Here is a 15605-nt window from a genome sequence, read left to right on the forward strand (position 1 = left end):
GAGAGAGAGAGAGAGAGAGAGAGAGAGAGAGAGAGAGAGAGAGAGAGTGTGTGTGTGTGTGTGTGTGTGTGTGTGTGTGTGTGTGTGTGTCTCTGGCTAAATGACTTTTCTTTACTTTGGAGGATGAAGATTCTCTTTGTAACAAGCTATGCACATTTACTATCACACAGAAAGAATTCATGAACCAGCATTGGTAAGTGAGCACTTTTCCCATGAGATTAGGAGTTTCTCTTTCTTGCCTGGTGGGATTTTTCACTCATTTGGGGATTTTTGATCTCCATAGGTACCATTGTCACACCTGCAAGATGGTGGATGGGGTCGGTGTGTGCACAGTGTGTGCTAAGGTCTGCCACAAGGATCACGAGATTTCCTATGCCAAGTATGGGTCCTTCTTCTGTGACTGTGGAGCCAAGGAAGATGGTAGCTGTTTGGTAAGAGGGCCAGAATGCTTGTTGTGCTCTTAAGTGATTGGACGGTTAGGACAGACTGGGAGAGAAGTACCAAGACACACAAGGGTCTAGTCCATTTGCTTTCCTGGTGACATCCAGTGCAGTGTCATAGGCAGAATTGGATTAGCTTGGGAGCATTCTGGATTCTTAAGTTAGCTTTGTCTCCTACCTTGTTGTGTGACCCTTTGAAAGTCACTTCTCCCTCTTAGATTCTTAGTGTCTTCTGCAAAATGAGGAAGTTAGGCAGGATGACCTCTGAGATGACATCTGAACCCAAGATCTTCTTTGACACTAACATATGATGACTCTAAGAGTCTATCTTGTGCTGCTGCCATAGGCCGTAGGTAGGGTACATCATCTCTTGTCATTTCTCCTAGGCTACCTCCAGATCTAGTTTTTCAGGCCCAGCCTGACAAATGATGATAGGGAAATATTGAGGAATGGGGCTCATGAGGCGTTATCCTCAAAATTAGGACATGATAAGTGAATAATTGGGAGGACAGCATTTAGGCCATCATGACCAAAATTAGTAGATGGTGTAAAGCTAGACACACACTAGACAAGAGAATCAAGCTTACAGAAGATCTCAACAGGCTAGATAAAACATTGGACCTAATAGAATATGTTGTACAGTTAACCTCCCAAGTAACGCGCCAGTGGAGGCATGGGTAATAGCAGTTGTTCTGAAAAAGATATGGGGTTTTTAAGTGAATGACAAGGTCAGTATGAATCCATAGTGCATGACAGCCAAGAAAGCTAATACAGCTTTCATCTGCTGTGAGAGATGACATCCTGTCTAGGATGCGGGAGCTTCTTCTAGGCCCTGCTCAGATCACACCTGGAATGTTGTGTTCATTTCTGGGCACCACATTTTTGGGAGGCTGTTTAACGGCTGGAGAATGGAGTCAGGATGGGGAAGCTCCTCAATTGTGTCATGTGAGGATTGTTTGAAGGAGGTAGGCAGGAGTAAAGAAGACTTAGCAGGGATGTTAGTTTTCCTGTATCTGAAGTACTAGCACATGAAAGAGGGATTAGCTTGTTCTGCTTGACTTCAGAGGGAAATTCAGAGAGACAAACTGAGATTTAATGTAAGGAAGAACTTCACAGTTAGAGGTCTCTGAAAGTGGACTGGGCTGGCTTAAGGGCTGTTCATTTTCTTCTTCTGGAGGTCTTTGTGTCACTTTTGGGGTATGCTGTAGAGGGGGATTCCTATCCAGGGATGAGTTTGAGGTGTAAGATTTTGTAACTCATTCCCCTGATTAGGCGCCCCAGGGTCTCAGGTGGTGTAGACCCGAGGTCCTGTGGTTAGGGCTGGGACTCTCTGAATTTGGATTGGTTTTTCTCAGGCTCTGGTGAAGAGGGCACCTAGCAGTGGCATGAGCTCCACAATGAAGGAGTCAGCATTCCAGAGTGAGCCCCGGGTTTCTGAGAGTGTAGTGCGCCATGCCAGCAGCACGTCGCCAGCAGACAAGGCCAAGGTCACTATCAGTGATGGCAGAGTTGCTGATGAGGAGAAGCCCAAGAAGAGCAGTTTGTGCCGGAGTGTGGAAGGTTGCCGAGAAGAGCTTCAGACCCAGGTGGGCTTCCCAGATTTCTGACCCAGGATCAGGAATGAGAGTCTGAGGGAGGCAGGGGAAGAGGGTCTCTGGACTTTGGTCATCCATAGGTACATTCTGTCACCTGGAGTCACAGAATTTTCACCTCAAGTTTCTCCTTATGTGTGGCGGAAGCAGCTGTAATTAACCATTAGAAGTTACCACCTCAGCATGGTTTTGCTGCCTGATAGCATGGGGGGGGAGGGACACTGGAACAGTTAAACGAGTCAGCAGCACACTGAGTTTGGCAGCTGTTTCCACGAAAGGAGAGGTGAGGTTGGAAGTCTTGAGTTTTTACACAAATCAAATGAAGCCTTGGTAGGTTGTTCCAATGGCTGGTATGTTGGGCTAGGAATGAGGAGAAGTGTATTGTAATGATACCTCCTCTTAAAGATGTCACAGATATGATATATCATCTTTGTGCACTTTCATTTCTTCATTTGTTTTTTTCCTCAGGCGAACTTCTCCTTCGCTCCCTTGGTGTTAGACATGCTTGGCTTCCTCATGGAGGCCATTCAGATCAATTTCCAGCAGGCTTCAGCTATGGGCAGCAGCAGCCGGGCCCAGCAGGCACTCAATGAGTTACACACTTTGGACAAAATGGTAGAGATGACTGACCAGCTGATGGTGAGTGCCAGTGAGCCAGGCAATGCGGGGACCAGTGAACTTACTGTCAACCAGATTGTGCCCAGTGCTATACCCAATACACTTAGGATGTAGTCTCTACCTTCTTAGGATGAGTATATAGTCATAAACAATCTGTCATCTTACTGTATACCTCTTCTAGCCCTCGAATACTTTTTAACCTCCTATGGTACATAAATCACATAAATTGTGCCTGAGTACGGTTGTTTGTTTTTTTAAATAATATTTTATTTTTCCCCAATTACGTGTAAAGACAATTTTTAGAATTTATTTAAAAAATTTTTTTGAGTTCCAAATTTTCTCTATCCCTCCCTCACCTTCTTCCTCCCTGAGACAGTAAGCAACTTGTTACAGGTTGTATATTACACTTATTTTTAAAAAGGTAGCTGTAGTACTGGGACATTATCACTTGGTTACATTATCACTGGGTATTTGTGTTTCTCACCTTTGTGTAGGTCCCAACCTTAGGCTCCCAGGAAGGTGCCTTTGAAAACGTCCGCATGAACTACAGTGGAGACCAGGGCCAGACCATTCGCCAGCTCATTAGTGCCCACGTGCTGAGACGTGTGGCAATGTGTGTGCTGTCTTCACCCCATGGACGACGCCAACATTTAGCTGTCAGCCATGAAAAGGGCAAGGTAGATCCTCCAGTTCCCTTATTCACTCCCTAGTTTTTTTATTTATATTTTATTTTTTTCAACAAACAAAAATTCACCTTCTCTTCTTCTTGTCCCAACTCTACTACTCCCCTCCCCTCCTTTGAGAGCAAAAGAAAAACAAAAAACAAAACATTTAACATATTTGTATCAACAAATATATATAATCAAGCAAAACAAATTGCTATCTGTCTCCTTGTCTCTCTCTCTCTCTTTCTCTCACTCACACACACACACACACACACACACACACACACAGAGTGAATGAGATAAAGATAGATATCTATATTTCTCTCTCTCTCTCTCTCTCACTCTCTCACTCTCTCACTCTCTCACTTTCTCACTGTATACTCTCAGTCCTTCACCTTTCTCTTAGGGCATGGGTAGCATGTTTCATCATTAGCCCTCTGGAATTGTGTTTGATGATAACACACTGATCAAAGTTCTAAAGTCTTTCAGAGGCATTTGTCTTTACTGTATTGTTTTCATTGTAAACATTGTTCTCCTGGTTCTTTCTGTGTGATTCACTCTACATCCATTTATCCAGGTCTTCTCAGGTTATTCTGAAACCTTCTCTATCATTTCTATCACATTCACATGCTATAACTTGTTTAGCCATTCCCCAGTTTATGGGCATCCTCTGGAAATCTCATTTCAGTGACAGACATTTTTAAACTTTTAAAAGTTCTTATTTCATTTCTTTAAGAAATTCTAATTTCAGGAAATCTAATTTTCCTTTCTATGTGCCCAGCCTCTCCCTGGGCACTGGAATACTCTGCATGCAGCAATCCTAGCCACAGCTTGTCCTCATTGTCTACAGATCTCTCTATCTCCCTATGCCATTCTATGCTAGAAAAATAAGTTACTGTGACCTTTGCTTAGATTTCCCCATCAGGATTCAGTCTGGTGCATTTTCTAGCTATGTTTGAAGGAATTTTTTGAGGGGGTAGGCAAGGTGCTGTCTACTGCTTCCTGCTACTCTGCCATCTTGACTCCTTATAATATTACAAAGGTTTTTCTTGCTTAGCTGCCAAATAAAACTGTAGCAGAGGGTCCTCATCACAAGAGACAAGGAAGAAATCATGCCCTTTTCTGAAGGTTCTGTGTCTTCTGATGGTATCAGAGCTGGGAATATATGTTGGCCATGTTCCTTTACAGATTACTGTTCTGCAGCTCTCTGCACTCCTCAAACAAGCAGATTCCAGTAAAAGGAAGCTGACCCTCACCCGCTTGGCATCGGCACCAGTCCCCTTCACTGTGTTAAGTCTCACTGGAAATCCTTGTAAGGAAGACTACCTTGCTGTGTGTGGACTGAAGGTAAGAGTATAGAGTCAATTTGGGAGGCCATTAGAATTTTGTAGAGAGTTTGATGTTTTTCCCTTATTAGATTATGTGCTACATGAGGGCAGGGACCCTCTCTTTTGTATTCTTCTCAATGATGATCATAATGGTGCTTAATAATTGTACTGAGTTGAAGAGAAATAAATGCCTCTATGCCCCCTTTGTTCCTTCTGTTTTATGGCTATTGATGTGTTTTGATTTTAGGTAAAATTAGTGAGCAGATTATATTTTTCTAAAGTCCTTTACCTGGCTATTTCTTGCAAGGAGTTTGAAAACTTCTTGATGACGGTTTAAGTGGTTGTCTTTAAAGGATTCCTTTCAACAAATTCAGTGAACCTTTTTTGAGTGCCTACTGTGTACAGTGCCCTAAGGACAGAGACAGATAAATAATCATTTTTGTCTTTTTACAACTTAAATCTAGTCAGGGGAGACAATTGGTAAACAAATGATTATCATACAGAAGAGATCATGAGAAACACATAAATGTTCAAGTAAAGTGGCCTGCAAAGTCCAAGGAGAGAATGGCCATTTTTGACCCCGGGTGGGGGGGCGGGGCGGGCAGAGATCAGTGGGGAGGGTGGACATTGCACTATATCTTGAAAGGGCAGAAGGGATGAGGATGTTCGTGTGCTGCGAATGGGCCTAGAAAGTCCTGGTGGGAAGTATTGAGGACGGGGGAGAAGATTACATGACTAGGTAAAGACATTCCACAGCCGAGTGGAAGTCTCTGTTTCCAGGCACGGAAGTTGATTGAGAGGCGAAGAAGAAAGGGGGATTTCTGAGACATGAGCAGGAATAAATCAGACCATGCTTTGTCTTCTTTGTCCCCATGCTGGGTGCAGGACTGCCACGTGCTGACTTTCAGTAGCTCAGGCTCCGTTTCTGACCACTTGGTGCTGCATCCTCAGTTGGCAACAGGAAACTTTATCATCAAAGCTGTGTGGTTACCTGGCTCACAGACAGAGCTGGCCATCGTTACTGCAGACTTTGTCAAGGTACTCTCTCTTTTTCTTAGTGTTGGTACAGTGACCCTGTGGTGTTTGGGACCCTCTGCTAGCCAACAGTGTGCTTCAGAAAGCGTCTCAGTGGGGGTGACCTATTGTTGTTGTCATTTATCCTTTATTCTCCAAGAGTACCAGTGACATCATGAAGGTGATGGCTTGACTTGGCGTGTGAATTGTTTTTGAGTGAGGCAGAGCTGCTCAAAGTTGTCAGCCTCACTCTCTCCTCCAGAGTCATCGAAGTCCAGCGGCAAGACATAGGTCAAGATGACAAGCCTCTGTAACTCATTGATTAGGTTTTGATGGCCTGGAACGAGTGTAAATAGTAATTGTTTTCTGTTCTGATCAGAAGCTTTGAGGGTCTTCCCTTCCCAGATTGATATTTTTGTGATGGTAAATTAGGCCATCTTTTGTCTCAGTTCTTAGTGTTTGAAAGGGCGTTGCCTCAGATCCATTAGGGACTAACAGATTTCAGTGGCTCATTTTGCTTTTGCCAAGCATGAGAAATCCAAGTTAAAACTCATTCTAATCCTTTGTCTACTAGTCTCCAACTCAGCCTGGCAGCCTTGGTTGGTTTAGCCTCTATTGAATCAGGTGAGGTTCTTCCAGAGAGGACCAAGAGTTGGCTTCTTGTTTAGTCTTTTCTCTCTCTGCCCTACAGATATACGACCTCTCTGTTGATGCCTTGAGCCCAACCTTCTACTTTCTCTTGCCGAGCTCAAAGATCAGAGACGTTGCTTTTCTCTTCAATGAGGAGGGGAAGAACATTATTGTTATAATGTCCTCAGCTGGCTACATCTACAGTCAGCTCATGGAGGAGGCCAGCAGTGCCCAGCATGGGCCTTTTTATGTCACAAATGTGTTGGAAGTCAATCATGAAGACCTGAAGGTTAGAGTGACTTTTCTCTTTTCTCTGCCCTCAATTATTTAGGATCATAGGATTTAGGATTGGAAGAGACCCTTAGAGATCCGTGAGTCTAACATCCCATTTTTATAGCTGAGGAAACTGAGGTCAAAAGTGGCAAATTGATGTATCCTATGTTACCCAGGGAGTAAGGAACAGAGCCAGTATTTGGCCCCAGGGCCTCTGACTCTTAAAAATGCTTTCACCTCTGCCATGTCGCCTCTCCAGCAGTTTATCCATGAGATGGGGAAAGAATGTTTTTTCTTTTTCTCACCTGAAGTCTTCTTTCCCATGATCTTAAACACATATTGATGTCCTGAAGGATGAAACTGATTGACCCTAACAATCCACTGTCCTCAGTTCCCAAGGTTTATGTTATAAGTTTCCCCCTGGAGATATTCCCTCTGCAGTAGCCCATGGAGCTGTTAAGGAGGCTGGCATGAGATAGCCTGGCCCTGGCACAAGAGTCTGATAGAGCTACTGGCAAGCAGGAGTAGCAGAGGCTTGCCGGCCTGTTACAGCTGTCTGGGTGCTTTGCTCAGTACAGTGTTGGGTCTGTGCCCCGGCAGGACAGCAATAGCCAGGTCGCAGGAGGAGGCGTGTCTGTCTACTACTCCCACGTGCTGCAGGTGCTCTTCTTCAGCTACTGTCAAGGAAAATCCTTCGCAGCCACCATCAGCAGGTCCACGTTGGAGGTACTGCGGCTCTTCCCCATCAGCGTTAAGAGGTAGGAGCCAGCTTTGTGGCTCATGGGCATGAGCATTCCCTTTCTGGTATTGGCTATGAGCAAAAGAAGTTTTTTGTAGTATTTCGTGTGGAAACCAAAGCTGAGTCTCTAGATAATAGGATTTTGTGAGAAAGTAGTCCTCAGATTTTTAAAGGCAGAAATAAAGGTTTAGAGCCGTTGGAAAAGTTGCTTTATAGTTCCCTCTCATTTGTGTTTCTGTTGATCCCCCACTTTCAGATAAAATTAAGAGAACAAACACTCAGCTGTTCATGCTAGGAAACACACTTTGCTATATATAAAGTTGGAGCATTAGACATGGAACATGCAGGGAGTTTCACACTCTTATCTGTCTGCCAGAGGGCAGACATGGAGGGCTACATATTGTCATATTTGAATTTGGTTGCTCAGCAGTGTTATCAGTTGGCCTTAATTCTGATATGAATACATGCCCTCGTCTCCAGGGGGTTATATTTGGGGCTAAAGGAAAATGTGTATTTAGTCCAGAACAGAATTGGGTCATAAAGATGGGCTGGATGCATACAGTATCATTCCCTCCAGTGATGAATGACCAGAGTTGAGTTAGCTGATCTGGTTGATCAGGCTTGTGTTCCTTTCTTCCTTTCATACACCATCTTTATTCATTATTAATCCATGTAGTCTGTTGAAGAGACTTCTTCATTCTTTGGTTTACGTATAGAATTAGTGTTTGATGATTGCCATTTAAATTATTGTGGGTCTGTCTTTATTTGTTGCAGTACTAATGGTGGCAGTAAAACTTCCCCTGCTCTTTGCCAGTGGTCTGAGGTGATGAACCACCCTGGTTTGGTGTGTTGTGTTCAGCAAACTACAGGTGTGCCACTGGTGATCATGGTGAAACCAGATACTTTTCTCATCCAGGAGATCAAGACTTTGCCAGCTAAAGCGAAGGTTGGTACTAGTTCCTTCTGTCTTTGACCATGAACCTTTTCTGCTGTATCTGCAGATCAATTCTCTAGCCTTATGTAGAAGGCCTGAAAAAGAATTTTGGCCATTTTTTTTCTAGACCTCTTTCTTTGAGGAAGAAGGAACTGCTGCTGTGCCATGATTTCTTAATTTTGAAGCCCTTTTTAATTGCTGTGGTGGCTGATAATTGTCCTCCTTTATTCCTTCCCAGATTCAGGACATGGTTGCTATCCGGCACACAGCCTGCAATGAGCAGCAAAGGACAACCATGATTCTGTTGTGTGAGGATGGCAGCCTACGCATTTACATGGCCAATGTGGAAAATACATCCTACTGGCTCCAGCCTTCCCTGCAGCCCAGCAGTGTCATCAGCATCATGAAACCTGTCCGAAAGCGCAAGGCAGCAGCCATTAGTAAGGCCCAAAACCTCACCCCCAGTCCCTTTTTAAACTATTTGAGAAGTATTTGGATATAATAGCCACCTGTTAGCAATAGGACAGCAGCTTAATCTGCAGTCAAATACATGTTTGCTTTAGCTTTGAATTGGGTTTGGGGCAGGCTCTTCAGGTTTTTATCCTTGGGAAACATGGATTTCCTTGTATTCAGAGGAGAACTGACTTATATGAACAGAAAGGAGGCGGCAAGGTGGGTTGATTTTCCAACAAGCAACCAAGAACTTATTAGCCCGTGTCTCTGAAATGATGAAGCCATTGTCCTTAGGGAGGCTGAAGTGTTTGAATTGGAGCAGAGAGTTCCTCAAAGACTGGCGCTGGGCTTGTCTTGGCAATTCATATTTATTGGATGGCTTGATGTAACTCACACTTCTCAGGAGACAATATTAATGATAAGTGGGCTAACAGCGAGCTTCTCTTACCAATGACAGGGCTAGTCCTAGAATTGATTGTTGGCAAGGTAAAGAAGGACAATGACTTATCTTCTCTGATACATCCTGGGATAGTAGCAAGATCATGGGACTTGTGAGTCACTCTTGGCTTTGTGTCCTGGCCCTGACACTCACCTGGGACCTGGACCAAGTCCCTTCACTTCTTTGAGTCCTATGTAGAAGGAGGATAATAACCCTTATACCCCCTCACTCCCATAACCATGGTGAGAAACATGCTACAGAAATGGGATCTGCTGTTTCTGCTCTTCCTGAGCTCCTCTGTGGGCTGCTGAGCTCAGACTTCACAGGGCTACTCGGGCACAGAGAAAGCAGAGGTTTCTGAATATGATTTTAGACAGGAGTCTTGTGGATATTAACAGACTTAGTGTAGATGACAGGTGTTGCGGCTTTCTGACATCTCTCTTTGCTCTCTACACACAGCTACTCGAACTTCCAGCCAGGTCACTTTCCCCATCGACTTCTTCGAGCACAACCAGCAGCTGACAGATGTGGAGTTTGGTGGCAATGACCTCTTACAGGTCTACAATGCACAGCAGATAAAACACCGGCTTAACTCCACAGGCATGTATGTGGCCAACACCAAGGTGAGCACTGGACTGAGCCTCTTTCTTTCTTTCTTTCTTTCTTTAACATTAATTAATTTTTAGTTTTCAACATTCACTTCCATACGCTTTTGCATTTTAAATTTTCTCCCCCCCACCCCGGTGGAGTGCAATCTGGTATAGTCTCTACATATACATTCTTATTAAACATGTTTTCACGTTAGTCATGTTATAAAGAAGAAGTAGAACGAACGGGAGGAACCATGAGAAAGAAGAAACAAACAAAAAAAAGAGATCAAATAATGTGCTTCCATCTGCATTCAGACTCCAGAGTTCTTTCTCTGGATGTGGAGAACATTTTCCATCATGAGACTTTTAGAGTTGTCTTAGATCCTCGCATTGCTGAGAGGAGCTGAGTCTGTCAAAGTTAGTCATCGCACAGTGTGGCTGTTACTATGTACGATATTCTCTTGGTTCTGCTCCCTTCACTCAGCATCAGTTCATATAAGTCCTTCCTGAGTTCAGCTCTTTCTGAGAGGTACCATAGTATTCATTTGTTTGGAAAAAAAATTTCTTTTCAGAGAGCAAAAATGTAGTTACCAGCTGTGATTATCCTTTAATATAAATGAATGACTTTAAAAAAGTGGACTTTTTAAACTTTTGGATAAGCATACGAAGCAGATGGGTTAACCTCTTCTACTGTAGTCTCTATATATCACATACGCAGGAGAATGCCCTTTCCACAAGCCCATTTGTGACATTGCCAAGAGAGTTGTGGATAGTGTTGGGAGATCAGGTAGGGGAGATTAGGAAACACTAGCTAATTTTGGTTGGGCTTGGAGCAAGGGTTGGGAAGTCTGAAACTGAGGAGTATATAGCATGTCAGCTGGCTATTCATCCTGTGTCTTGGTCTCTCGAGCCTCAGGAGCAAGGAGGAAATTATTATTCCCATTTTACAGCTAAGGATCCTAGAGAGTGGCGTGTGAAATGACCTATTCAGTTACTGATTGAGCTGTTAGATAGTTGGTGGCTCCCCGTCTGGTAGCCCTTCCGTGTTTTTTACGAAGCCACCAGAGCAGGTCCTTCCGTTGCTCCTTCTTTCTCTCTGTGCCTCACCCTCCCCTCCCGGCTGGCCGAGGTAAAGCTCTGTGTGTCTGCTTGCCTCCTTTCTCACAGCCTGGAGGCTTCACCATCGAAGTGAACAACAACAACAACACGATGGTGATGACGGGCATGCGCCTGCAGATCGGGACCCAGGCTGTCGAACGGGCCCCCTCGTACATCGAGATCTTTGGCCGCACCATGCAGCTCAGCCTGACGCGCTCACGCTGGTTTGACTTCCCGTTCACCCGAGAAGAAGCGCTGCAAGCTGACAAGAAGCTGAGTATCTTCAGTGAGTCACAGGCCATTTCCACTGGCCTCTGAAGAGTGGCCATCAGTTTTGGGATAAGCATAAAGAGAGAGCACAGCACCTTGGTGTGAACTCCGGGAGATGCATTTGACCACTGACAGACTTGGAATGATTTGTTAGGCAGTGGAACAGCAGCATTTAGGGCCATTCTCCCCCTTGGCAGGTGGTACCTGGGAAAGGAGGAGGAAAGGGGTCAAATGACCTATTTATTGACTGTCTCCTATATGCAAAACATTGTGGTGGTCTCTTTTGGAAAACAAAGAAGTGTACCATGGTTTGAGCAGTAGCTTGGTGTATCTTGGGAACGGGTCGACATTCTTAAGAGGTCGTCATCTGTGTTGTCAGCTCTATGTGGCAGCACTGTACCGGTGGGGCAGTGAACAGAGTGCTGGGCCTGCAATCAGGAATATCTGGATTTGAATCCAAGCTCTTTTACTAGTTGTGTGACTCTAGCAAGTTACTTATACTGTCTTTGCCTTAGTTTCCTCACTTGTAAAATGGGGATAATAATAGCACCTTCCTTAAAAGACTTGTGGGGATCAAATGCGATAATATTTGCAAAAAGGGCTTAGCACAGTACCAGGCGCATGGTAGGCGCTATATAAAAGCAAATGGTGATAACTCTTCTCTTCCTCTCCCTTCCCTGGGAACTCACCATCTTATTTGGGGGAGAGAGCCAGCCAGATAACGAAAGAAAAGGATACACTTGAAAAGTAGAGATGAGAGAAGAGGTGGGTAGTGCCGTGAGATCTTATTTGTGCGTAGTCACTTGTATGCTTATGTCTCTCAGGCAGAGAGCCCAGCAATCTAAACAGATAAGAGTTCCAAGGCTGGAGCCCTGGGTTCTTCCTTTTTCTAGTTGAGACTTAGTGGGGCCTGTGTTCACGCACTGGTGAGAGCTTTTTGCCTAGGTCACTTGATCATGCAGCTAAGACGGGCTCATCTGTGCCTTCCTCTTTTACTTGTTTGGCTGTTCTGTTGTTTTCAGGAGATGCAGCCATGCCTAATAGCAAATGGTCGATACTGTGATCGAACTAGGAAAGCGCTCTTGGAGATGGTTGGTGTGTATAGGACTGGCTGCCCGTGGTCCTGTTGTATGGGGTGGTGACCTCACAGTGTGACTAAGTCTGGGCACGTCTGTTTGAGATCCCAGGACCAAGGAGGGGATTTGGCTTGTCTGTTACTGAAGCCAAGAATGTTTGTGGTCGAGTGGAGAGTCCTGGAGGTTTTAGGAGCAGAAGCTGGCATGGCGAGCAAAAGAAGCATAAGAATAAACCTAGGGGCACTTTGATTTGCTTCTCTTTGTAGACTAGTCTAGTGTTTGCCTTTGAAGGGTATGGGGAGTCTGCCTCCTAAATTCTCTCTTTGTTTTGCAGTCGGGGCCTCAGTGGATCCAGCAGGAGTTACTATGATAGACGCTGTCAAGATTTACGGCAAGACTAAGGAGCAGTTTGGCTGGCCTGATGAACCCCCAGAGGATTTCCCTTCTGCCTCTGTCAGTAATATCTGCCCCCCCAATGTGAGCCAGGGCAATGGCACTGGAGAGAGTGACACAGCAGCTCCTGCCACCTCCAGCGGGACTGTCCTGGAGAGGTACCAACCTTAGCTTTAACTTTGACATAACTGGGTCTCCTCCCCTTCCCCTCCCCACTCCATGCTCCTGTATATCTTCAGAGTGTGCTTTAAAACATCTATCCAGAACTCAGTCTCTGCCCTTTGTTTTCACCATATTTGCCAATGTCCAGTGTCCCCCTGGTAGAATTGAAGATACCCCTGGAGCCCAGTCTACCCCTGAGGCTCCTTTCCCTTTTCCTGATGATACCCTTGAGCTCAGTTCCCCCTGCGATTTCCTGACTCCTTCCTTTCTTAACTCATTTGGATCAGCAGCATAGAACAGAAAGTTAAGTCTCAGGCCAGCTTGCCATTTGGGGAGCCAGTCTTGCAGATGCTGCTGGCAGGTCCTCCTGGACTCTCTCGTCTTACCATTCTCCGGTCTCTTTCTGCAATAGCCACTTTTGTGGGAGCAGCCTTGCTGGTCTGAGGCTGCCCTCTGCATTCTGGGGATCAGTTCAACGGTCTCCTTAAACATGCCTTGTGCTTGGCTTTGTGCAGGGAGGTTTGGCCGGGTATCTTACAATGCGAAATGTTGATTTTCTTATCTTATAAGAGCCCGAGAAGAGCCTGGCTTGACAGCATCTTCTCCCTGCCCTCCCCTTCCCCATATTGATTTATGGTTTCCACTTTTTTCTGAGCTTCACTTATTTTCTTTCCTTTTTTTCTTTGCTTCCCCCCAAGTTCTGAAACTGAGTCCCTAACCAAGCTGGATCGGTTAGTATGCCCTCCTTTCCTCTGCACGAGTGAATGTGTGTCTGAGAGCACCATGAGCAGTGATGTGGCTTGGCATTGACCCTGCTTCTGTTGACAGGGGCCGTTCTGCTTCTTTGCTTTCTGCTTCTTGCATGGCTGCAGGCTTCTCCCCCTGTAAAGACGGGTTGGCCTGAGGAGTTCAGGTGCCCATTTGGTGTCATTGTTGCCTGCTTTGCAGACTGACTCGTAGCTTGCTCTTTCCTACCCTTTTCCTTTCTGACCTTTCTTTACCATGTGTTTATGGCCATGGGAAGAAGAATGTGTTATCTGCTTGATCATAGATAAGCAGTCAGAGAGCTTACTTGATCACAGTTGTTTCTTGACTCCTTTCTCCTTCCTTTCCTTGTTCTTTGCTCCATTTCTCTAGCCCTTTTTGCCCTTTTCTCTCCTGCTACCCCCTTCCACACTTCTCTCTCTCTCTCTCTCTCTCTCTCTCTCTCTGTGCCAGAGCTTTATATGGCAAGATACTGGTTTCATTATAAAACACTTGTGAGAGTTGGGGCAGAAGGCTCAGGAGAGTGTTGGCAGTGTGTTTCTTTGGGGGAATCTTAAGCTTTGGTAACAGTATTGCTTATCTACCTCTTTCCTTGAGTGTCTGATGAGCAGCTGCACAGCATCTGATTGGTGCCTTAGGTATGCCATCACTGGGGTGTTGGCAGTGCCATGCCCATGCCAGTTTCTTCTCTCTCCTTTTCTGTGAATAGCCTCTACACTTAGGGTTCCCAGGAAATGCTTGTGTGGCCTTTGCTGAAAGTGTTGGGGACACCTAAAAGGACTATGGTCATGGTGTAACTTTTGCTCACTTCAAGAACTGTTCAAGAATAGTCTTTCCTTGGCACCCCATCATTCCTTGGTCTCTGTACCCCTGTGCCCTGGGCTCTGGTGTATCCAGGTTGTTAAGCCAATTCAGTGATCCTTGCCACAGGCAGCAGAAGAAACAGTTTTATCCTCTTTGAAAGAGAAAAGCCCTGTCTTTGAGCTGTGGATTATGAGCAGGGCCCTAGGTTGTTGTGTGAGGGGGAGCCAGGTTTCACTCTGGCCTGTGACACGAGGAAACGATATGCATGGTGCCTGTAACTGGTCTTATCACGCTCCGATTCTGTCCTTGGCATTCACCAGCTGTCCCCGAGCTACCCACAGCTGTAGTCTGCCTAGGCCAAAGCACAAGGGGGAGGCGGGCTGCTTGACTCAAGCTGCTTTTCTCTCTTCCCTCCAGGCTAGTGGGGAGTTCTTTAGAAGCCCTCGAAAGCTGCTTTGCTGTGGGCCCTGTCAGTGAGAAGGCAAGTGACTTCTTCAAAGCCATGGGAGCTTTCTGACAAGGCGTGTGGATCCTCGGGCCTTTCTGGTCTCCTCTTTGAAGGGCTTGGCCTCTGTTTGGCACAGGCCCTTGGAGTTTGTTGTGGGGGAGCATCCCTGGGGGAACACACAGCCTCTGCACCCTTGTGTGATAGCCCTGGCTGTGCTGTGGCCTTGTTAGAGCCAGGCCTAGGTCACTGGACTAGCCACTTGAGGCCTCCAGGAGGGCATGGACTAGTTGAGGGCTTGAGGCCCTGCTGTGGCTGAGTCCTGTGAGAGATGGGCCTCCTGAGGTGGTGAGAGAAGGGAGGGAGGGAGAACTGGAGCAGGCTGTTTGGATCTGCATTGATACTAATCCCTCCGCACTCTTCTTCTGTGTCCTCCTCTCTGGGACCAGGAAAAGAGCAAGGCTGCAGCTCAGGAGCTGGCTACCATGCTGCTCTCCATGCCAGCACCGTCCAGTGTCCAGCAGCAGACGAAGAGCCTCCTTGCCAGCCTTCACACCAGCCGCTCAGCTTATCATAACCACAAGGTAATCACCCCAGAGGCCCCTCAGGGCCTAGGAGCCCAAACGCCCCTCAAATTCATCTTGGCTAACTCTTTCTCTTGAGAGATGGCTGAGCCTCTGATAGAGTAGAATTTGGGGAGCAGAAACCATAGTTGTTAATGTGACAGAGGAGAAAATGAGTTCTGAGCTGCAGGTGTAAACCTGGGGAGCGGAGATCAGACTCTGCTGGAGAGGCTGTAATCCTCAGTGGCTTTTCATTTGTGACACTTGCTCCCATTTTGCTCCCTGCAGCAGTTTGCCTGCTCCCTACCCCTTTA

General features: G+C 45.9%; 1 protein-coding gene across 5 annotated transcripts in view; it reads left to right on the plus strand.

Moving 5' to 3' along the window:
• The window catches only part of LOC114028481 (E3 ubiquitin-protein ligase UBR4), a 147511-nt gene that overhangs the window by 48769 nt on the left and 83137 nt on the right, over window positions 1–15605 (plus strand). For all 5 annotated transcript variants that reach the window (XM_027842733.1, XM_027842730.1, XM_027842731.1 and 2 more), the window contains exons 37-52: window positions 123–193; window positions 284–431; window positions 1796–2026; window positions 2501–2671; window positions 3145–3327; window positions 4504–4662; window positions 5529–5681; window positions 6349–6576; window positions 7161–7318; window positions 8074–8245; window positions 8472–8673; window positions 9585–9748; window positions 10883–11099; window positions 12494–12710; window positions 14701–14764; window positions 15178–15312. In XM_027842733.1, coding sequence (XP_027698534.1) covers window positions 123–193; window positions 284–431; window positions 1796–2026; window positions 2501–2671; window positions 3145–3327; window positions 4504–4662; window positions 5529–5681; window positions 6349–6576; window positions 7161–7318; window positions 8074–8245; window positions 8472–8673; window positions 9585–9748; window positions 10883–11099; window positions 12494–12710; window positions 14701–14764; window positions 15178–15312 — 2673 coding nt within the window. The remainder of the gene's footprint in view (window positions 1–122; window positions 194–283; window positions 432–1795; window positions 2027–2500; window positions 2672–3144; window positions 3328–4503; window positions 4663–5528; window positions 5682–6348; window positions 6577–7160; window positions 7319–8073; window positions 8246–8471; window positions 8674–9584; window positions 9749–10882; window positions 11100–12493; window positions 12711–14700; window positions 14765–15177; window positions 15313–15605) is intronic.

Source organism: Vombatus ursinus, unplaced genomic scaffold (assembly GCF_900497805.2).
Source record: "Vombatus ursinus unplaced genomic scaffold, bare-nosed wombat genome assembly UNPS02014884.1, whole genome shotgun sequence".
Taxonomy (NCBI): domain Eukaryota; kingdom Metazoa; phylum Chordata; class Mammalia; order Diprotodontia; family Vombatidae; genus Vombatus; species Vombatus ursinus.